General features: G+C 40.2%; 1 protein-coding gene across 4 annotated transcripts in view; it reads left to right on the top strand.

Annotated features, from left to right (window-relative positions):
• Window positions 1-558: 558 nt before the first annotated feature.
• CAMK4 (calcium/calmodulin dependent protein kinase IV) overlaps window positions 559-24,405 on the top strand; it is a 156,224-nt gene continuing 132,377 nt past the window's right edge. Inside the window, exons 1-2 of one of the 4 annotated variants that reach the window (XR_013943275.1) lie at window positions 559-1,195; window positions 1,556-1,771. Coding sequence is in view for 3 of the 4 variants with exons in the window: in XM_080573224.1 (XP_080429350.1) it covers window positions 18,881-20,326 (1,446 nt within the window). In the remaining variant the exon portion in view is untranslated. Of the gene's footprint in view, window positions 1,196-1,393; window positions 1,772-13,956; window positions 20,838-24,405 lie in introns of those variants that run through there. The other 3 variants (XM_080573223.1, XM_080573224.1, XM_080573225.1) reach the window with 3 other exon arrangements.

Below are 24,405 nucleotides of genomic sequence, written 5' to 3'. Positions count from 1 at the left end.
CAGCTGCGGTAGGTGCTCAGGGCCCGCACTCGGTCTAAAGGGAGGCTTGGAGTTCCTGTTAAAATGGCTTGCAAAAAAACTTGGTTTGCAAAACAGGACTTTGGGTTACTTTATTGCTGCTTTCCCAATCTTAATTTGAAAATGATAAAATCTCAAATCGTGATGGGGATCTCCATAGTAATTTTAAAACAGCAGAAAATCAACTTGAGAGGAAAGGGCATTATCTCTCTCTTGTCTATCTCATTTATCTCTTTTATCCTTTCCTACCAGTACCAAAGACCAGATTAGCATATATTTTTTTCTATTATCTTGTTGAGATAGTAGAAAGATTATCAATAAGAGCTTTTTTTGTTATTATTTATATAAATTTATTTATTTATTAGGTCTTTGAGGAATTAGGAGATTCAAAATTAATATTGCTTGTTCCCCAGTTCTGGAAGGAAGCTAGGGAACAATAATAGACAGACTTGTTTGTAGGGGGAAAACAAAACGAAACAGGCTGGGAAATATTAACATACTTGAGTCAGCACAACACTGAACAGGATACCGTGGTTTGTCTGAGCAAGGATACAGTGTTTAAAAACAGGCTAGCGGATTGTGGTTGAAAATTAGAGGACAATACTTCTGTCACTTCGGCTGCACAGGCTTGCATATGGTCCATTTTACCTCCTGCCTGTGCTTGCATGACAGTAAGAGTGGGTGTAATAGCATGGAGAGGATGTGAGTAGGATTGATCTGGCATACTATGCATGCGAGGCACACACAACTGCTGCTGCTTTATGCCACCACGATACCAACAGCAACAGCCCGTATATAGGCACTTCTGGCTAAGGTTTTTGCAGGCAGTAATAAAATATATTTGCATGCATCTCATAAGCTGCAGATTCCAAAACCTGTTAAGAATGCCATTGCAGCACGGAAATTTTATTTCTTTATGGCTTCTTTTAGTTCAGCGGTGGGAAGGGAAGCCCTATTTTTTGCCTTCTACCGGCTTGGACACCGTGTTTGAGCTCTTTCCCACCGCTATTAATTTTTGCCCAGGATCTTCCTCCACACCCACTTCCCCCAAACCAGAGCAGACGCAGTCAGGGCACCTCCCCAGCTCCCTTATCGCCCCACGACCACCGATCCCACACCTGGAACCGGGAAAACGGAGCAGCACCCCCGGTGCCTCACGGGCTGCGCATCCTTCCCGGTCTGTTCCCCCCCGGGCTCTTCCCCGCCCCCGTGCCGGTGCCTCTCCCTTCCTCAAGTTCTCCCCAAATTGGGTCGGGCCTGGGGGCGCCCGTGGGCGGCTCCGTGCTCCGCGACCCCCGCCCCGGGGCGGCTCCGTACGGCAGCCCCCTGCCGCCCGCCCCCCCCCCCCACCCCCCACCCCCCCGGGGCTGGGGGGAGCCGCTGCCGCCGCCTCTGCTCCAGCCCGGCCCGGCCCGGCGGGGAGGGAGGAGGAGGAAGAGGAGGAGGAAGAAGGGAGAGGGAGGGAGGGAGGGAAGCGGAGAGGGAGGGAGACGAGGAGGTGCCGCCGCCAGCAGCCTTATCGCTCTGCTTCCTGCAGCCGGTGCGGAGGAGGGGGCAGCCCCGCCTGGCGTCCCGGCATGCTGAAAGTCACCATGCCCTCCTCTTCCTCCTCCTCGTCCTCCTCATCGTCCTCCTCCTCCTCGGGCTCTGCGGCCGCCGGCCGCCCCGGGGGCGCCGCGCCCGACTACTGGATCGACGGCTCCAACAAGGACACCCTGGCCCACTACTTCGAGCTGGAGTCCGAGCTGGGACGGTGAGGAGGCGGGCTGGGGACGGGGACCGGGAAGGGGACGGGGATGGGGACGGGGATGGGGGGACGGCTGTGTCGGGGTCCCCTCCGGGCCGGCACCGCAGCGCTGCCTCCTCGGGAGCTGCCAAACTTCGGCGGGCGTGAGCGGCACCGGGGGGGCGCGCTGGGTCTGGCGGCATGCGGGAGGGACACGATGCCTCCTAGGGGTCGCGATCTGCAGACCCCCTCCAAATAAACCGGTGGTTCCCATGGGAAGGCGTCAGACCCTTTCGGCAAGCGCGGGTCCACGCGAGCAGCTCTGCGTTAGCCAGGTTGCCCAGACCCAGTTCTGCATCGGGGGGGTGGCCGGCATCGCTCTGAGAGCCCTAAAATGCCTGCCTGTTCACAGCCTCGCTTCATGCGAGAGCTTTTGCCCCTGCCGCCATGCCAGCACCCCCAGACCTCGGGCTGACAAAACTCCCACCCAGACAGGAGCCGTGATTAGGCCTCTGCAAGCAGAGCCACTCCATTGGAGCGCAGCACAGGTGAATGAGCTGGTACACATTCATTCATGAATTCTGCTCTACTGCCCTGATGCTTCTGCATGGCAAGTTAAAAGTCCCAAGTGCTCAGTTGCTCCTTTCCTTCCTCTTTTTTTTTTTTTTTTTCCAAACTGAACCCCTGCATAAGATGCTGTCACCTTTACCTGATGTGCAGTTTTCCCTCTCTAAACACAGTTGTTGGTTTATGCTGCATTTTTGGGTAGAAAATAACATGTTCTAAAAGAAAAAAGAGGAAAATGAAAGTTTCATTATGGGTCTCACACTAGACTATTTTAGTTGGTAAATCAGTAGATAACAGCAATTGTTAATTTTGACAACAATCAATTATTAAAATCCTGGATGACAATAGGAAATCTGCAGGTAATAACATGGTTGCCTCAGTACAGAATTTTTGCAGGAAGGACCTGCAATGAGAGGTACTCCTACAAAGAACACCTGTGCTTGCCATACTGTAACTAGCGGGGGTAGGAAAGGCTGTAGGAACACAATATAGCATTGTTCTTCACTTGCTGGCCAGGTCTCAAGCATTTGCTGCTACCTTTTTGCCACTATTGCTACTCATGCTAGCCACATTTAAATAGGCATGGGATTGTGTACCCTTTTCCTTCTTGTGCTTCACTGCACACCTATGCAGGAACATAAAAACGTAAAGGAGGAAATAGTCATGTTGGTTTTGTTTTCAGAATTAACACAGAAGTGTGTGCTGCTGAGCAAGAGCAGTAGGTAGCAACTCTGCCACCTGTATTGATACTGCTATCTATGGGCTATCAAGAGTCCTTTTAGCATGCCTACCAGAGATTGTGGGCTTAATTTTTGAAGAGTCTGTATCGCTGATGCATCATGTATTTATTCTGTAGCTTGGGAGGAGGGGTAAAAAATGTGAACTTTCCTGTCTGAGGAAGGCAGAATCAACGAAAGCTGCAGTACAGTGGGTTTTTCTACCTCGCAAGGTGAGACAGTAGATGCTGAAACCCCAACAGAAGGTTTGGATAAGAAATGACCACACCCTACCAGTGCAGAGAAGTAAGCCACTAAACCTGCTGTGCTATTGGATGGAACCAGGAAATTAGACTTCAAATAAAAGTAGGAAGAAAATAGGAGATAAGAACCATCTTAAACAAAAACCGTGGGGTAGGTATGGGAGCAAGAAGAACTCAGAGGGGTGCACACTCTGTACTCCAGGATTTGGCAGCAAGACCTCTGTCCACAGATCCTAAGGCTGTCCCAGAGATCCATGCATTATATGCTAGCATCCAGAGTGATGCTGCATATCTCAGACCCCTCTAGCAGCTCAGGTGTGTCTCAGCAAATCCAAAAGATATCCAACAATTCCTCTTGGCTCCTAAGTGTAATATAAAATTGTGTTGTATCCTCTTGGTAATCTTGTCTCCAACCTTTTAATGTTGGAGGTGATTTTGAGTACATCTACAAAGAATACACAGTGCTTAGGTTAGTGATGGTGAAAACATATCTGGGTCAGGCTGAAAAATGTGGGCATATCATCCTGTTAGATGCAGTAAGTTGAAATAATAAACTAAAATAAGTAACAAGTGGTACTATCATGAAATGTCTTTAACAAGCACAGGGACTGGAAGATGTCTTCTGTTAGACTGAAAAGACATGTATTTGGACAGCAGTTGCCCAGTATGGGAGTGCCCTTTCCACAGAGTGTGCCTGGCAAATCCTTAAGCCGTGGCAGCCAGTAGTTCTTTCTTGTGTGACCAACTAAGGAGTCATGGGAGAAAAGGAGAGAAGAGGAGGAAGCTCCTGCTAGCAGGAAAAAGCCTAAAAGCTTGGCTAGGAGTAATGAGTTGGCTTTCAACAGTGGGGTTCCACAGGGATTAGTTCAGTGGGCCATGCTGCTCAAAACACTCATACATAAGGGGCTGGAGAGTGATATTTGCTTATTGGGGGTTTTTAAAGACAATATGAAGTATTGGAGAAAGACATTACTGGACTGAAAGGACATTTAAATGGCAGGTGAAATTCAGTTTAGATGAATAAATGCACATGGGGCTAGGGGAGAAAGTATTAAGCTGCACATAGAAAGATGAAATCTGATTGAATTGTTACAGTTGCAATTTACAGCTTTATGAAAGTACTGGCTCTGTGCACCCTAGTGATTAAAAATCCTCCAAATAAAAGGTTGGTATCTGTTTTCTTTTCCTTGTAAACCCTATAGTGAGGCTAAGACAGATTTGGGGTATGTATATGCCATGGAATACCTGGTTGGACGTTTTCTTTGGGGCATCAAGCAAAGCTAGCAAGTCAAAGATGAACAACTGGAGTTAAGACCATTTCAGCACAGGGCGTATTTAAGTGGTGGATCTCATGGCCACTGGATACTGCGGATGCTGAAAACTTACCTTGGTTCAATAAGCAGTCAGGCAAGTTTACACTAGGGAAATCCTTTCAGACTGCTAATAAAAAAATATACTGATTATTGAACTGTAAGTTTTTCAGTGTTGTGACAATATTCTTTGACAGTATTGACATAAGTTTGCTCTATTCATTTTCTTCTGTGTTTGGCCACTGTTAGAGACAGTATTCTGGCTGAGACAGACTTTTACTTTGACCCAGGATGGCTTACTCAATGTTTGCCTGTTCATCTTCCCTTTAGTACATTTCCAAAACACTGTAAAAATGACATTTTTGTCTTTGTTTTAGGAAGATTATTTGTTACTTCCCTGAAAGTGACAGCATTGATGAGTTTTGGATTTTTGAGTTTTGTTCAGAGTCTATTTCAGCTGAAAGCTTATTTTCTACACTCTCTTGGAAAAAGATTTTAATAATTTTAGGTTCTAAGCCTGTACATTCTTTAAAGACTAAAATCTTTTGTTAGCTTTGTATAGCCAATGCTAAATCATTTGGTACAGTGTTTCCGAAATCAGGATTAGCATAACAGTATTATTTGAAGGAAGAGAATATTCAGTAAAAAATGTTTTGATACTCATCCATATTACAAAAATTTTGCTTTGTTGGAATTTTAGTAAATCTTTTTCTTATTATGCTCTCTCTTTTGCCTTACTGTGCCAAACTTCACAATCATTTGAGTTGAAACTAACACTGTTATTGTAGGCATGCTGCAGATCTATTAAATGGTCAATTGCAGTTGGAAGTATCTACTACCAAAATACTTGCGGTTTTCTTTTAGTTTCTTAAATAAGATTAAAACAAACAAACAAACAAACAAACTCAAAAGTCACAGCTTTTTTGTGTGTGTAAGGAGTCAGGATCTTCCAAGGTTACATTTTACTTAGTTGTGTGATCCTTGCTGAGGACCTGAAACTGAAAGGTGCTTGGTACTTGCAACTTTGAATTGACAGTGTGAGCTGAATGTCCTTGAAGAGTTCTGAGCACAGAGAGTTTAAAACCAAAGAGTGGTTTAAACTCGAGATTTCAGTCTGCAGGATGACATTTCTTAGTCTGTCAATCCTGTTTATGAATGCTGACATAGTAGCATCTACCTTTGCAATGGCAGCAGTAGATGAAATCAGACAAATCCTTTGTATAAGCTTCATTTTATAGAAATGGGTTGCTTTTGCACTTAATGCTTTGAAGTTCAAACAGTTTTTGCTTTGAAGGTGTGCCAGTTATTTTCCCTTCCATTCCTTCATTAAAAAAAAATAGAAAGTGGGACTTTTTTTCTGTCCATCTCAACAGTCGTTTGTTATACAGACTGTTTGCCATGCTCACTTTGAAAAATACTTGCTCATTTTTCATTGGGATGCATTTAAAGTAGGTCACTCCCTTCTTCAGCAGCACTTCTTACTTGTTTGTGACTTTCAGTACTGGGCTTGAGGATTTTGTAGGGAGACACGAGTGCTGCTGATAGTACCCGGTGCTAGCTGTCTAAAAATTTGTGCGTGTATGTGTGTGTGGGGGTGGGAGGGCTGCTTTGCTAAACCACATTAAGAATTCCACATGGAGAATCATCTCTGAGCACGAACTGCATGGGTAGATTTGCCTCTGCCCAGGTCATATAGTGCCACTTATTGCAGCTTGCTTGTTACCCTGGCAGCTCACATCTGCGGATGAGCAGTAAGCGTTTTCATGCAGGTAGTTCCTGCTCATCAGCTAGTAGGGAAGGTTGTTGAAGATGAGGGTCTGAGGCCTTGCTTAGCATTGTTGTGACCTTGGTCACACAACTACTGGGACTTTGCTTGAGGTAAGAAGATAGGAGTAAGACAGGACATGGAGTCCTTTTGGGTGCTGGCCAAGGCATATGGAGGTAGGTGGACATGGAGAATTGCCTTCATGCATTGCACCAGGTCTAGTTGAAGATTTTCACATCTTTTCCACTTGAAGGGATTTGTCTCATCTTTCTCCTTGAAAAATATCTTAAACATGTGACAACAGGCTCTTCCATGGTGAACATGGGCTTTGCCTCTTCTATTAAAGCTATGCTCTTATGGAGAAGACAGTCCAATGTTAATTTGGCCAAAAAGAGGACATCAGAGAAATTTTTGTGAAGTGAAATGATGCTCTAAAGGGGGAGAGCAGGGGGTGGGTTGGGGCATGTTTTCAGTCACTATTAAAATGCATGTTGACCTACAGAGAGTTGTAAACAAAAAATTATATCCAACAGTGAATTCTTTCTATAGAAGCTCTATAGCTTCTCAACCCAGTGTCCAGGGTGAAATGCATGCAGTTGGTACCAGGAACCAGAACTTGTCATGGTAATAACCCACATTTTGACAACTAAATCTCCTTATTCGGTGAAGGGAGAGTATTTTCTTCTTTGCATCTTGTTCAGTTCAGTAGTTTGATTCAGAACTAAAAAAATAGGTGTTGAAGAAACAAGTAAAGAAAATTTCCTCTACCATTCTATAAATAAAAACAATTTGAGAATAGACATACCATTTCACCTAAGGGTCTCTAATAATGCAGGAAAATGGGCAGGTATTTTGGAGAAAAAAAAAAGTAACCTTGCCATGGAAGGTTGTTATTAACTCTTGTTGTCCAAATACTGGTCTTAGATACTTAGATACTTGTCTAAAAAATAACTCTGTCTAAATATTACAGACTGTTGTTTAAATTCCTGTACAGTTGGGATTTGTGGCAAAACTCTTGTTCTCCTTCATCTAGGAGAATTTCTTTGAACTGCTAACTCAGCACCTGCTTCACTGGGACTTAGAAAATAGATGATAAAATACACATTTTTTACAATGGCTTATGTGTATATCTGATTCCTTTTCATGCTGTGATTGAGGCATTGCTTCCATCTTGAAATGATGGAAAATAGGTTTGCTGATTCTATCTACTGTGGATAAAATGTTTATCTGTCAATGCTTGTGGCTAGTCACATCAGAGAAGCTAAATCTGCCATAGCCTAATGCCTTCTAGGAATAGGTTAATGGTTAGTTGGTTGTGTGAAAGAAATTGTCCTGTTACCTCTGAAAATAAACAGATACTCAGGTAACGTTTTTTCTTTAGCACAAGCAGTATTATTTTGTCTAAGTCCTACCTGTATTATTTCAAAAATAGTATATTTTAAATAAGCTTTTCTTCTTCTAAATATGAACCAAAATAGACTACTGATGAGAGCATGTATTTCATGCTTTCATTTACAGAAGCATTGCAATTTTATTTTTAATGTTATATTGCACCATTTTTTTTAAAGGGTAATTTGTGGATCCATCTATACTGAAATTTTAATTTGGATCATGAGTGAAGTTTTTGAAACAAAAGTCTCAGTTATTCCCTCACACCATGCCTTGCTCATCATCATGGGGGCTCTTGGTGTGCACAGAGCAGACTGAATGTAACAGGCTCAGAAGACAGTTCAGGAGCACTTAATTCACTCTATCGTCTTGTGAACACTCAGTTCACAGGAGCAGGTTGCAGCTAGTCTGAAGTAAAAACTGCAGAAAGTTGATATGTTGATATTACCACATTGACAAGATCTGTTCCATTGTTGCTTTCCTACTGCACTGTACTACGAGCTAATGCATACCTAGATTATATGTCTTAGTGATACTGTATTTGAATCTAAATAGTTAATCTGCAAGATAACAATAGAATGCTTATGGTATCACACATTCAACATAATGCTCAGGTCAATGTCCTTCTATTCCAATTTTAATTAACTTTTTAGCTACGGGGAACATACGTTAATGAAAATTTAGTGCATAGAGTGGGCAGTGAAAGAATAGTTAGTCCTGGCAGAGTATTGCGTTACCTCTGTACTCTTATTAGTCTGTGTAGTGAGTGCATTGTTCTGCCAATAAATTGAGCCATTAACATTTTTTTTTTCTACAAAATGAGTGCTGGAGCAGCTTTGAATAGCTGAAATAAGTAGATGATCATTCTGTATAATTTTCACAGCTTTCTTGAACTTAAAAAAGAGTTCTTAACAGTTCTATGACATCACTTTTTGAACTATTTTTTCTTTATTTTCAGTTACTTATTCCTTCAGCCCCTATACATCTTTTTCATTGGTTTTGCTTCTCTTCTTTTTAATTAAAAAATGTATTTCTAATGGAGAAAATGAATAGCTCTTGAACTAAGTACTCTCAAGAATACTGTAGAAATTTTTTGCACACACAGCTTTTAGGAGTTGAAAGTAATGACATAATTTGTGTTAATACAAGAATATGTCATATTTGAAAAACATTACAGTAGGCTGCAAGGGGCCAGATATAACAAAGTTGTTCTTGTAGCTCGGTACAGAAACAGTATATGTGAAATTGAATAAGTATTTTCAAGTTCAGTTGAAAACATTTGCCTAAGTGTGACTGTATGAAATGCTTAAATGATTTTAGATGGAAGACAGGTAAACTTACTGAAGTCCTGTTGTAGAAGGGGTAAATATCTGCTCATTCCACTGTCCATTTTTAGGTGTGTGTCTGAGTATACATGGTATTGTGCAAGGAATTGTAATGATTGTTAAAAAAAAAAAAAAAAAAAAGCGGCAGAATTCTATGGGTAACAGATGTTTAAATGCTTGCTTACATAGCAAATAGCCACATTTCAAAACACTTGTTTTCAATTATGTATGGTAGCCTGTGAAAGAATACTCGCTGTTTGCTGTTACACGTGCATCCAAATGCTTGCTAGGAGGGGCTAGCTATCCTCTCCAGAGACTGTAAGACACTCAGATTGGAGAAATTTTATCTCACTGAATACTGTCTGAAAAGGTCAATTGGAACTAAAAAAAGTAGTCATCTTGTGTGTATAGTCCAAGTAGCTGAGCTGTCTTTTCACAGTAAAGACAAATGATTTTTGTGTAATATTAGGCTACCCAGAAGGCTGGCCTGGCTTTGGGAAAGCAACCTGCTAATAAGAAATGTTGTGTCAAAAAAAAATAAAAAGTGCAAAGATTGGAATATTTCTTTCATCTGTGTAGGTTCAACAATTATGAATCTTAGGAGTTACTATTGCATAAAAAGAAAAAAATGTAATCCTTTGTGCTTTCACGGTGAAACAGAATTTAGGCCTATAAACTACATATTTACTATTGATTTCTCCATTTAGGAGTTCTTACCAGTTCTGCTTTCTCTCTTCACAATAAGCAGACCTTTATTATCTGAAAAGAGTCATTAATTTCAGAAGGAATAATCTTTTTACAGTGTAGTGATAATTATTTGAAAAAGGGTAGGCAAATATGCCATAATATTTTTTTTTAATAATGATGTTGCTTTTATGTTTTTATATGCTTTTATATTTTTTATTTTTTTATTTTTATTTTTATATGCTTTTATATTTTATTTTTTATTTATATTTATATATTTTTTTAATAATGATGTTGCTTTTAGTTTTTGGTTTGTCTAATGTCTTTTTCAGTATTTACAGTTTTCCTGTCTCCCCCATTTTAAAAAATGTATAAGAATGACAGCTTTTACAAACACTCATTGATACCTTGGAAATACTCTTCCACATGTTGTTAGTGATCCTTCATTTGGCCTTGCATTGCCAGAGTTTTCAGCGAATCAGTAACCACCAGAAAATGCATTTTAACTTACCCGTTCCTGTTCTTAAAAACTAAACTTATCTTCTAAGTTACTTTGCTGTGTTGGGTTTTGGAATCTGAGGCAGCAGCTCTGTGATATGTAAGATGGCATATCATGTAGGGTTGTTTGTATTGTGGAAGCACGTTTTTTTCTTGTTGTCGCCTTTGCCTTACTTTTCTATCTCAGCGTTGCAAAAGGTCTTTTCAGAGACAGAAGCACACAGGATGCATTTTTCCAGTTTACCCATGTTAGTTTTTAAATGTCTGGAAACTTCCAAACAAGTCAAGAGAAATGCACATCTTTCTTTCTCCTCTCCAAGGCCCTAGATTGTTGCCTGTGACACTTTCCCAGCTCTTTCTAACCTGGGAAATAAGACCTATTCTGGGAGCTAGTTCATTTTTTGCTGTGACCAGGTTTAGTAGGGAAGGTGCAGGTCAGAGTGATATCCTGGCTGGCAGCATGCTTTGCAGCAGACCAGATGTACTGGATCTGCTGAGGATTATGTGTCTTTAGGGCAGAATGACATTTCCCCTGAGGCTACTGGGCAGTGAGGGAGGGTTGTGGCTGTGTACGTGGAAGCCTGCATTTCTCCTGGGTTAGCTCTGTTTTTTAAGATCTATTAGGATGGTGCAATAGGAAAGATCATTGAGGATGAGATTTTCTAGAACATTTTCCAGTGTGGGATGTTCGATAAGCATATGCATCGTGTGTCCTCAATTTCTTAGACTACATAGTGTTTAAAACAGAAAGATGGAGTGGTGGTGATACAACACTATAACAATACCCATTACTAATGTATGTTTTTGTTACGGAATGTAAACAAAAATGGTATAGTTACTGCCATAGGTTACTATCACTTAAAACACACCGAGTGTCAAGAACCATCAATATTTGCATCTGTTGTTCTGAGAACAGATTTCCAAGGCAGAGTTGCTTTCCTTGTAAAATAATTCTAAAGATAGGTGACCCTGCATTATGACCTTGGAAGAGACCATTCAGTCTGTAACAAGCAAAACTTACATTTTCTTTGAATTTCATCCACACGAAATAACAGGAGAGTAATTATTTGGCATGAACCACCAAACTACATGGTCAGAACTGAATGTTAATTCTAACACAAGTGAAGTAATTGTCTGAACAACTTAATGCTGCAGCTTGTTAAGTACTCTTCTTTTCACATATGCAGCTATCACTGCTAGAATTCTAGAACCATAACATGAAAATCAAAAGATAAAGAAAATAACAACCCATCTGAGGGGAAAATAAACAAATAAATAAATAAAAGTATATATTTATAAAATGTGTTGCTCTTTGATGGTTTACTATCTATTTATCACGGCTTTTCTGGGGATAAAGCACTGGCAAAACAAGCCCAACATTCCAAATGCATAGCCTCAAAAATAGCAATATCAAAATTTAAACCCTTGAACAAATGTATAGTCTCTGCTCAGACGCGTAGCTCACTGTGAGCATCCATATGTTGTGGATAAGGTGCCAGAATTGCAACTTTACCTCAGAGCTGATGTCATCTCCTCAGTCCTTTTCTCCAAATTCTCCCCACTAGAACCAAGTGATGCATCTCTCCTCTGGCTTTTCTCCAGGCTTCTTGGAAAAAGCAGTTGCTCGGGTTTAAGGAAGAATCATATTTTAGAACAATTTTCTTTCCCTCTGAATACTTTTTCCTTCTTGAAAGTATTCATAGATTCTTCTGAGCTGAGGATATCATGAACATATCAATACTGTTACTTATATTCTATCTTTAATCTTTAAAACATATCCATATCTACCAGGTTCATTGCCTTTATGAAATCATACTACATCTTAAAATATTATTTTTTTGTGTGTGTGTTTTTAATCATGCAGATGACCCGGATTGTTCCACAAACTTTTGGAGAACTGAATATTGCATAAACAAAAAAGGTTCTATGTATGTTTTGATTTTGTTTTCTATTGCGGTAGCAGAGCATTCTGTGACAGAGGGAGTTTGTCAATCATATCAGTCATGACAAATTTTGAATAGCTTGTTGGCATTTTTTCATATATAAAAAAAGAAAAAAAAAACAATCACTGACACTAACAGATAACAAATTCTTGTAAAGAAGTTGAGATTAGCTCAGAAATGAAATCTAGGGTTTCCATTTTAATCTAAATAACCTATATTCAGTGAGCAATTTTGCTGTCGTGAATGAATGAAATAAAAAAACATGTGAGATCTCAATGACTATCCATGGAATATAGGTCTGGTATTATATTAAAGTACTTTTATAATAATATTCTTATTGATTTTTCTTTAAATAATCCTGTTAACAGAGGCACACTGCTAGTACCAAAGACTGTTGTGCTACATGATTTTATTTTGCGCTTAGTGTTAAAAAAACTGTGCTAAAAAGAGTGAATTTACATACCCTTTCTGTGGAAGGCTGATCATAATCTGTACAACTTTCAGATGATAATGAGACCCCCTAGCTGCTAATACTCTTTGGAGACTAAGTTTGAATTTATTTAAACTAGAGAAAGTATGTCTTTCAGATTTGTTAAATATACAAGATCGTGTTTGCAGTTTGATTTATTAGGTGTTCTGCACCAGTCCAACATTCTGGACCAATGAGAGTGTTTGAAGAACATGCTTTTTTTTTTGGACAAGTGTGTCATGGATGAGCACAGATTTTTTTTAACCTATTGACATGTTTTCTGGATTAACAAATTACCGTTCTGCTCTGGTATATGAACACAGTGCCTTACAGTTTTTTACTTTCCTGGTGGGGAATGTTTGCTCACTAGCTTTCTGTGGTGTTATAAACATAATCAAAGCATAAGGACCTGCAAGATACGTCTGCATGGATGTTTTTACCTTCTGGCTTCATTGGATGCCTCCCACACCTGCTCTTTTTGCTGTAAAAGCAGCAAGCAACCTACCTCTCTAAATTCCCTTTAAGCCCTCATAATTTTCTGGCTTATTAACTTAGTAAAATGAAAAAGAGAAGGCATGAAAAGTTGATTTTGTAGTGCAAAGCAGCACTTCACTGAATGACAGAACATCCTAAATTGGAAGGGATCCACAAGGATCATCAAGTCCAACTCCTGGCTCCACCCAGGACCACCCAAAAACCAGACCTTGTGTCTGAGAGTACTGTCCGAATGCTTCTTGAACTCCGGCAGGCTCAGTGCTGTGACCACTGCCCTGTGGAGCCTGTCCCAGTGCCTGACCACCCTCTGGGTGCAGAACTTTTCCCTAACACCCAGCCTGACCCTCCCCTGTCCCAGCTTCATGCCATTCCCTCGAGTCCTGTCGCTGTCCCCAGAGAGCAGAGCTCAGCGCCTGCCCCTCCGCTCCCCTCATGAGGGAACTGCAGGCCGCCATGAGGCCTCCCTTCAGCCTGCTCTGCTCTGGGCTGAACAAAACAAGAGACCTCAGCTGCTCCTCAGACGTCTTGCCCTCCAGACCCTTCACAATCTTTGTAACCCTCCTTTGGACACTCTCCAACAGTTTTATGTCCTTCTTATATTACGGTACCCAAACCTGTACACAAGGCAAAACACTTACATGGTGTAGATAGTGATGACCATTTAGAATATGACTAGTTGTTGTTGTGTTTGTTTGTTTGTTTGTTTTGTTTTGTTTTTTGAAGAAAGGAAGATGAAGAAATATGACAAACTTTTTTTTTATTTCTTTTTCTTTTTCTTTTTCTTTCAGGCTTTGCAGCCAGATGTAAACTACAAGTGTTTATAGAGTGCACCATTCACTGTACGGTCGTCTGTTATACTGGCAGGGGATTAATTTAAGTTGAAAGACGAAGCCAAGGCTGGTCTGAATAAAGCATTCTTGTAACACCAAGTAACTGCCTGTACTGGAGCAGTACTTTTGACACTAAAAAGGCAATAATACGTTAATTTTGTTTGCTGCAGGAAGCAGAAAAGGGGATTCTGATTCTCCCTTCACAGCAATTTAATTCAAGAATATCTTAACTATAAACAAGAACAGAATTTGGGCTGGTAGTTAATAATCTTTGTCTGAGTAAGATCATTAACCGATTGCCAAATTGTGTCAATGGGTATCGGAAAACATGCAAGTTAGTTAAATTTTTTAAATTTAAATTCAAATCGCATACCTATGCATAATTCATATACTAGGTGTTCAAAAGAAGGTGGAACAGGATTAAAACTGAGTGAAAAAGACATTTGATTATTACTATAAGAACTTGCTCAAAGAGTTGATTTGATTGGCAGTAGCATAGAGAGAAGACTCTTCTGTTTCCAGAGAATCATTCATTTCAAATGAGAAAACAATCCAGGTCACCTCCTCTCCTGCCTTCACCTTCTCAGCAGAACAATATCTTTTTGACCATTTAAAGCTTCAGCTTGTTTAGTTAAAAGATAGTAGCCCAAGTTACTGTAAAGTCATTTCAGCTGGCATGATCTATACTAGTTTATTTTTATTGTTCTTGCAACATTTATATATTAAAAATGAAAGGAAACAAAATGTTTTTAACCTTCTCATATTCTTTTTCTACATGACTTTAGATAAGATGAAACATCTTTTGTGATGGAAGTAATCAGATTAGAATTTCTCTTGCAGATAACCATCTAAATTAAAACTGGTGAAATTTATTCTTTAAATAGATTGTCCAACATATTGTTAGTTTTTCTCCTGTCAGTCCATATTTTGTGAACTGGTTATGTTTGTTAATTGTGAATGAATACAACAAATGTTTACCAGATAACCTGCTAAAATATTTTGACATAGTGCTTCATATAAATCATGTGTTTTAGCTGTACTGAATACCTAATAAGACCATTTAATTGTGTTTTTTCCTAGTCACAGCCCACATGAACTTACTAAACAAAATAATAATGAGTAGAAGAGGTGTTATTCATCCATGATGGCATGTAGCCATTGGAAGACCACATTTCATGCTGTAAAGTCATGTTTATTAAAGCTTGTTTTATCTAAATCATAGAATCACTTAGATTGGAAAAGACCTCAAAAATGATCAAGTTCAACTGTTAAATATTCACATTCTTATGATAGTGAATAGGCAGAGATGAGAAACACCACAATTTCCGTCCCATGATTAATTTCAGTATATTGGTTCTTGTTTTTATTTTGAGTTAGGGTGAGTAACTGAAGTGTTTACATGATATGGATAATGGACCATTTCAGAGCATGGAATTTTTCAACAATTTTGAATTAAGTTTACAAACACTTTCCTATTTTACATTTTGTGAAAATTAAAGCTGTCAATCAAACTAACCAGATCTAAGATCAAATTACATTTATCTATTGTACCAGGGTGCCTTATGAGAATTTTTATGGAAGTGCCTCTTTTTCCTTTTTTCACTTTGTCCTTGGTACCTGTTCGAACTGTTTTTTACATGTTACACCAAAAGTGGATCATCTTTCATTCAATATATTCCCTTACAGTTATAGAGGGTGTTTGCAGAAATAGCATTTTTCTACTGACTCCACTTACAAAACTCTCAGACTTTTCTAATAAGAACAATACACATTACTGAATGGGACAGGATCAATTTTGCCTTTCTCACAACTGTTATATTCTCGGTAGCTTATAGCTGTCTAGTTGTTTGTTGCCCGGACTCTGTGTGTTCCATTTTCCTTTGGTTTGTGACTGACAAAAATTTTTTATATCAAAGCTCCTGTTATTTTTCTGTAACGCAAGGCCTTACATTTAATACTGTTACTTTTTTCCCCATTCTTCTTATTCCTGCACTCCAGGTAGCACAGTTCTTCCCTTCTGATATTACAGCCCTCTCCTGCACTGTCAGTGCCTCCTACCTTTGTCATCATCAGGCTGAACTGTCATACTTGTAAGTTTGTGCCAAAGTCATTTATGAAAATACTAAAAAGGATGTCTAACCAACCAAAGGAACATTGATTAAATATGTATGTTGGAACAAAATAGAAACACTGAAGTAAAGAAGAGCAGTGTGTTTCTGGCAAGTTTTTTTATGAGGGTTAGATTGCATAGGCAAATTTCATAGTTAAGGAATAAAATCCCAAACAACAAAAGGCTTATAGAACTTTTTCCCATTATTTCACTTAAACTTGTAATAATCAAAATTCTTACAACATTGCCCATACCACGGATGAATTTGTTCTTTTTTTGTTCTTTTGCTGACTCCTTGCTTTTTTAGCTAAGGATGTCTAGGGCTATTCTCACTTTCCTTCCTTTAAGCACCTAGCACTTTCATTAGAAAGCAATCTCAATTGACTTTATGCAAAGAGGAAGAAATATCACCCAATATATTTAATGGGTGCAATGTCATAAGCTGAAATGTTGGCCATTCTGCAGCTATCTTCCTGCAAGGAGTGCCAAACAAAATATAATTGGTATGCTAGTCAGAAAGATGTCAAATCTTGATGTTTCAGGGGATGTGAGGGATTGGATTTCATTACTCAGATAGGTTTCTACCTACATCCCATCTTCTTCCTCCCATTTTAGGAACGTGGATTTATTGTAGATGAACTTCACGACTTTTGAACGTAGAAGGACTCAGCTCCAATAATTCTGTCAAAAAAAATGGAAAAAAGAAAGAAAAATAGTATGTTTTTAAGTGGTACTTGAAAATTATGCAAGTATGTGAAACATAGATCCTGATTTGTCCTTGGTTTTCATCCAGCATAATAATTGCAGCCATGAAAAGTGACTGCAACAGTGGTATAAAACACTACCCTACATATATATTATGAAAAATCTGGTTTAAACTTATCTGTAAGTTTTATCATCTGAAAATATACTGTGGAGGAATTGGATTTATTTAGTCCAACAGATGGTGCTGGGGAAAGGTGATGATAGTTCCCCAGCAGAGAATCACACCTGTGAAGTAGAATATTTCACTTAAATTTAAGGGCTATTCCTCTGTGGAAAGGAGGAGGGAAATAACTTGACTGTGATTACAATACCAAATGTAATTCAGGAGAAAGTGTCTAGCCATCTGCACTTTTGTAGCAGCCTTTTCAATACAAACAGGAGAGACAAGAAATGTGCCTAAAATCTGAATATGGTCATTTTGTTAAAGAGGCTGTATGACATGATTATCCATGGTGCCAGCGGCTGTTTTGATGATTCCGGAGAGTTCTTCCAGCCTATCTTCAGAATAACTGCATTGATTTTTCAATGTCATCATCTTGTTGATAGCAAGTTCAATATTGATCTTTTGACATCACCAACGTATCAGCCAACTTCTGATCACATTCTTACCTCAAACTGAAATCAAAATCTCTTCAGAAGCTCATATTGTGCGCTTCTACATTGTAAATACCCGACTAGTGGAAAATCTATCCAAAGTGAGGCTATTGTTGTCAGAAATGAGTATGTAGCACACTGGCTATATGTTTTGTATTGTTTGAAGGAAGTTTAAATTTATAAGTAACTCGAACTATAGGATGGATAAATTTTCTACTCTGCCTAGTGCTGCTATTTCTAGAAACATCTTATCCAGAAACACTAACCATTTGTTTTCAGAGCTTTCAGCCATTTCAAAATCTCAGATAAAGTCACATCTAAAAATCCTGTCTTCTATATATTGAGTAGTGTGTGCATATATGTTTGCAGTATAAATCTAAAATGAACTGGTAATCCTAGACTACTTGAGCCTTCATAATGTAAGAACAACAGTGCAGGGTCAGATCAGAGGTCTTCCTAGGTTAATACGCTGTCTGCAGCTGTAGCAAGAAGCAAATACCTGCATAGGAGTGTAAGTACAGGGCCAACGTGTAAAGTTACTGGTCCAGAGCAGTACTTCAGCCTTCAGAACTCTAAAGCCTAACCTGAAGTTTCAGCTCCGTTCCTCATATCAGAATAGTAATGTAGATTTGCATGGAGTGTTCAATATGTGTTGTGGTTTAACCCTGCAGGCAGCTAAGCACAGCACCACACAGCCATTCACTCACTCCTCCCCAGTGGGAGGAGGGAAGGAATCAGAAAAAAGGTAAAACTTGTAGGTTGAGATAAAGACAGTTTGATAGGACAGAAAAGGAAGGGAAATAATAGTAACAGTGTGAAAAGAATATACAAAACAAGTGATGCATAATGCAATTGCTCACCACCCTCTGACCAATGCCTACCCCATCTCCAAGCCATGGCCACCTTCCTTTCCCCCCCACACCACTCCCTCCAGTTTTATTGTTCAGCATGGTTCCACATGGTATGGGACATTCCTTTGGCCGGTCTGGGCCAGCTGTCCTGGCTGTGTCCCCTCCCAGCTCCTGGTGCTCCTGGTGCATGCCCAGCCTCCTCGCTGGTGGGACAGCACCAGAAGCTGAAAAGTCCTTGGCTCTGTGCAAGCACTGCTCTGCAACAACTGAAACATCACTGTGCATCGCTGTGTTATCAGCATTCTTCTCATCCTAAATCCAAAACACAACACCACAGCAGCTACTAGGAAGAAAATTAACTCTGTCCCAGCAGAAACCAGGACAATATGTAAGACCAGATCACAGAATAAAGAGAGACATTTTTAACATCTTCAATGCTGACGATGGGCTTCGGGACCCAGGGTACCTGGAGCTGGAGGACCATGATGGTGGAAATGACAAACTCCCAACCGACCCTGAACATGTGCGGGATTTGCTGCTCCACCTGGATCCATACAAGTCCATGGGTCCAGATGGGATTCATCCCAGGGTGCTTAAAGAGCTGGCAGACGTCATCGCGGGACCTCTCTCAATTATTTTTCAACGATCTTGGAAATCTGGTGAGGTCCCATTGAACTGGAAGCTAGCAAATTTTGTGCCAATTTTCAAGAAGGGTAAGAAAGAAGACCCTAGCAATTACAGGCCTGTCAGTCTCATGTCAATGCCTGGTAAAATCATGGAGAGGATGATCCTTGAAGTTATTGAAGTGCACCTGGGGGACAATGCAGTCATTGGTCCCAGCCAACATGGGTTCATGAGGGGTAGGTCCTGCCTAACAAATTTGATTTCCTTTTATGATAAGATCACCCATCTAGTCGATCAAGGGAAACCAGCTGATGTGATCTTTTTGGACTTCAGCAAAGCTTTTGACACGGTTTCCTATAGGATCCTACTGGACAAAATGTCCAGCATACAGCTAAACAAAAACATCATACGATGGGTGAGCAATTGGCTGACAGGCAGGGCTCAAAGGGTTGTGGTAAATGGGGCCACATCTGGCTGGCGGATGGTCACTAGTGGGGTCCCTCAAGGCTCCATTTTAGGGCCAGTTCTCTTCAATGTTTTTATAAATGATTTGGATGTAGGACTAGAAGGTGTTCTGAGCAAATTTGCCGACGACACTAAACTTGGAGGAGTTGTGGACTCTGTTGAAGGTGGAAAGGCCTTGCAGAGAGATCTGGACAGATTGGAGAGATGGGCGATCACCAACCACATGAGGTTTAACAAGAGCAAGTGCTGGGTCCTGCACCTGGGAAGGGGCAACCCTGGCTATACGTACAGACTGGGTGATGAGATGCTGGAGAGCAGCCCTGCAGAGAGGGATCTGGGGGTTGTGGTTGACAGCAAGTTGAATACGAGCCAGCAGTGTGCCCTGGCAGCCAGGAGGGCCAACCATATCCTGGGGTGCATCAAGCACGGCATTGCTAGTCGGTCGAGGGAAGTGATTGTCCCTCTCTACTCTGCGCTGGTGTGGCCTCACCTCGAGTACTGTGTGCAGTTCTGGGCACCACAGTACAAAAAGGACATTAAACCATTGGAGAGTGTCCAGAGGAGGGCGACGAAGATGATGAAGGGCCTAGAGGGTAAGACATGTGAGGAGCAGCTGAGGTCACTGGGCCTGTTCAGCCTGGAGAAGAGGAGGCTGAGTGGGGACCTCATCGCAGTTTACAACTTCCTCGCGAGAGGGAGTAGAGAGGCAGGTGACCTATTCTCTGTTATAACCAGTGACAGGACCCGTGGGAACGGTGTGAAGCTGAGGCAGGGGAAGTTTAGGCTGGACATCAGGAAGAGGTTCTTCACCGAGAGGGTGTTCGCACACTGGAACAGGCTCCCCAGTGAAGTAGTCACTGCACCAAGCCTGTCTGAATTTAAGAAGAGATTGGACTGTGCACTTAGTCACATGGTCTAAACTTTTGGGCAGACCTGTGTGGTGCCAGGAGTTGGACTTGATGATCCTTATGGGTCCCTTCCAACTCGGGATATTCTATGATTCTATGATTCTATGAACATCATCTAGTCCAGTCTAATTAACCATGGTCAGCTACAGCAAGTTTCCCAAGACCATGTCCAGTCGGGTTTCAAATATTTCCACAAATGGAGATATTCACACAAGGAGTTTATATAGGAGACAATACTTTATACTTCCTAACAGCTGGTTTGGTGGGGTTTTGATTGTGTGTTTGTTTTGACTACAGTTGAGCATTGAGTTGATAATTTATGGAACTCTTACTTAATTTTCAAGTTGTCTTTTCTTGTAATAACTGGACACTTAGTCTGTTTAATATATTAAATTAGGATGGTGTTTGATATTCAGCATTTTATATTTATTTACATGGAATTTCATCTGCCATTCAATACCCCATCAATGAATCTCAATAGAGTCCTCTTGCAGCTCTTGAACAAGGCAGAAACTTAGTATTATGGAGAATTTTGATTAAAGAAAAGGGGGGGGCGGGGAGGAAGGGGGAGAGAAAATGCAATCTTCTGTCACCTCATTTCTCCTCTAAGCTCCTGTACTGGCTCACTGAGTGGCAGACATGCCAGCTCTGGGCCATCAGACTTCACTGATGACCTCTGTGCACTGTGAGAACCAAGCACTTATTCTTTACTTGTTTTGTAGCTTGTAACCAACTATTAATTTATTTTCTCCTTCTGTGGCTTCCTCGAGAACCTTTGATGAGGGACCCTGTCAAATAAGTTTTGGAAATCCAATTAGACTAATCAACTAAATTTCATTTATTCATATGCTTGACAAAGCTTTCAAAGAAGCTCTTTGGTTTTGAGACATGACCTAATTTTATAGACACCACATTGATTCTTCCCCGGGCTATCATACATACCTGTATGTCCACTGAACTGTTCCTAGAGCTTTAAATGACTTGGCCAATATAGAGCAAGTGTATGGTCCCCCAGTTCTCCATATGTCCCTCAGAACCCTTTATAAAATTCACTGTTATATTTGTTTCTTTCCAGTCTAGAAAGACTAAGTAGGAGTTGTATAAGAGGTTATACAACACTTTAATTTGAACTACTCCCTCTATGAGTTCCAGTTAAACTGAGTCCTAGCTGCTGCCAATGATGTACTATTGTTCATTTTATCTGTTGGTTCCATAACCTCTTCTACTTCTTCTCTCTGTCTTCAGTTTGAGACATTTGAAGACTCTTTACCATTTATCTACGGAGTCCCCCTAAAGAAAGGTTCCAGTGTTGGTAAAACTTCACTTTCTTTAACATCAGCTCTTTCACAGTTCTGTTTTTACAGAATTAAGATTTTGTTATCACAGTGCAGCCATTCTTCACTGTTTCATGGCCATACCATGCTGCAAAATCCTGTAGAGGCTGCCTTCAAAGCAGAATATTTTTCATTCAGTGAAAAACAGGCAAGAGGTTGCTCTTCTGCCTCTTGTGGCAAGTGCCTGCCAGTAGAAGGTCTGAGTGAAGAATGAGGCAGAAGCAGACAACTACCATTTGTCTTTGTGAGATTTCTTTCTACACCTTCCTTTTCGTGTGTTTTAGCATGGTTTTGGCAAGGTAAAGGTCTTTGCTTATTTTTACTGGCTTTCATGTATGTTCTACTATATTTTACTGGCTTTTAAGTATGTTTTACTATGTTTATGTAGGTTAGTGACTAAGTTCTGCCAAGGAGAAGTCTATATGACTAAAGATAAGCAAAAAAAACTGTGAAATTATTCTACATCACTATGCTATGACTTATCCGTTCATTTTTCTTTTTGGTCAACTGTTCAGGGGATGGAACGTTTTGGGGAGCCAAGGGTTACAAGCTAAAGGTTACAAGTTTAAACTTTTTTTTTTTTTTTTTTTTACTTTAAGCTAAGTTACAAGCCAAGAGTGTTACAAGTTTCTTAGCTAATAGGCAGATTGAATAAAATTTACTTGCTGTTATATGCAGATTTTGGTATTGAAATAATGAAAATTAGAAGTCATGTATCAATGCAAGACTTTTTCCAGTGGTACAGGGAATGATTCAGGTAACAACTTGTTTCTGTAGGTTATAAGGGTAATGTGTGTGACTGAATCACCGGAAAAATATTGTCAACATTAGCCAGCGAAATCCCTGCCTAAATTACCTCTGTTTAGCCTGGCTCAGCTATGTGAAGAGAGTTCCAGTATTTACTAATCTGTAATTTGACTGCTAGATCTTTGGCTTATTACTCCTCTCTTTCCTCATGTCAGCATTCATCTGTAGCCTTACATTATAGTATCTGTTATGTTGTAGAAAAAACTCAATATTGTTTAACTGCCTGGAAGTAAAACAAATAAGTGATGGTATTGACTGAAAGTAATGGTGCAAAACTGCTTAGCATTGTCCATAATAACTTAAGAATTACTGTTTTGAACTCACTGCAATTCATGTAGATTCTTTAAATGCATGTTCATGTATACACACATACACATGGAGGCACCCCTCAGATGGATGAGAAGGTAACATAAAAATTTTTCAAGTGTAATGATGTTTATAGTTCCTTGTGCTGGCAGATGAATGGGAACTGCCAGAGAGTCTGTAGTGCTGAAAATGAAATTGATGACACACATTTAGAAGCCTGATGTATGACTTAATTTTCTTTGGAAATGCTGGTCCCAGCTTCTATCAGTGATTGACAATGTAGCATTCTGAATTTAGGTAAAAAGTCTTTTTGAAGATTGTTAGAGGCTGTTGGTCAAAACTGCTCTTGAGAACTGTTAGTGATAGAAGATGAAGCATTTTAAGTTTTGTTGGATGACTCATCTGCTGCAAGTGCTCTTGGCCCTAAACCAGAGGATGCACAACTTTCTGAAGGCATGTTGATCTCTGTGGGGTATGCACAGCAGCCTCTCAAAGACTGTCTGGGCTTCTTCTTACCAGAGATACTCCAAGTATGGGAAATTTCTGAGGCACTGTCGGCATCCCCGCTGATGCTGCCCTCAGTACTTCCTTTGCCACCTAGTACAGATGTGCTCAGAAGAGATACTTGGGATCTAGGTAAATTATTTCATTTCTGCATTTTGTTGACTCCACATCTCTTCTTCAACTGTCAAATTTCTGTTAATAGCTGAGGTTAATAATTGCTAGTAAACATCTAGTAGTAGCTACAGGTTGCTTGGCAATTTGTCTTTCTCCAGCAAAACACTCCTTTAGTCTGTCTTAGGGTCACCTTTCTAATATGATTTAGAAGTGTATTGTGTATATATGGTAAAGGTTTGGTAGCAGGGGGGCTGCAGAGGTGGCCTCTGTGAGCAGAGCCCAGCAGCTGCCCCATGTCAGAGCAGAGCCGGCTCCAGCAGCTCCGAAAAGGACCTGCTGCTAGCCAGAGCTAAGCCAGGGAGCGACATTGGTTGGGCCTCTGGGAGTTATATAGACTTCAAAAATGTAGACTTGACTGCTAGCCACAGGCAATATCATCTTCTGATCTTCAATGTTTGAGGATGTATATACAAGCAGGTATAATTATATACGTGTAGATGCAAGAACTATTTAAACCCTACCCCTCACCTCCAAAGAGCTATTCCATAGAAATAATTTTACTGTATGTTCATTGCACTCCAGCTGCCCCATTACAATTCTGTGAGCAGTGTGGAGAAAAGCTAGTGTGGTTATATTCTTCTTCACTTTTAACTTTTTCAAAGAACTTTCAGAAGTCCATTATCCCTGATTTTGCCTTTTCTGTAACCTTGAATTTTGTTAGAACTTTCTGCTACTGGGATGCAATGCATTTTAATCGCGTCCCTTGGTCATTCAGAAGTGAATATTTTCATTCAGTCCAAAAGGAAAGTTACTCAATGTAAAATAAACTGTTCTCAAAATTCTGAATAGGAGACTGGTAAACAAAACAAGTGTTACATAATTCATAAACTGTTTGTTGTGCAGTGCTGAACTTCATGATGGGTTCTACCTTGAATTGGCACTCATTACAGGATTTGCCCCACAATGCAATTAAAGTGAGTCAGTGGTATGCTGTCATGGCAGTGACTTAAATTCAAACTCCAATG

This window comes from Anser brachyrhynchus, assembly GCF_964034855.1.
Source record: "Anser brachyrhynchus genome assembly, chromosome: Z".
NCBI classification, from domain to species: Eukaryota; Metazoa; Chordata; class Aves; order Anseriformes; family Anatidae; genus Anser; species Anser brachyrhynchus.
Note: the sequence above shows the minus strand (reverse complement) of the source record. Positions and strands in the feature narration are given on the sequence as shown.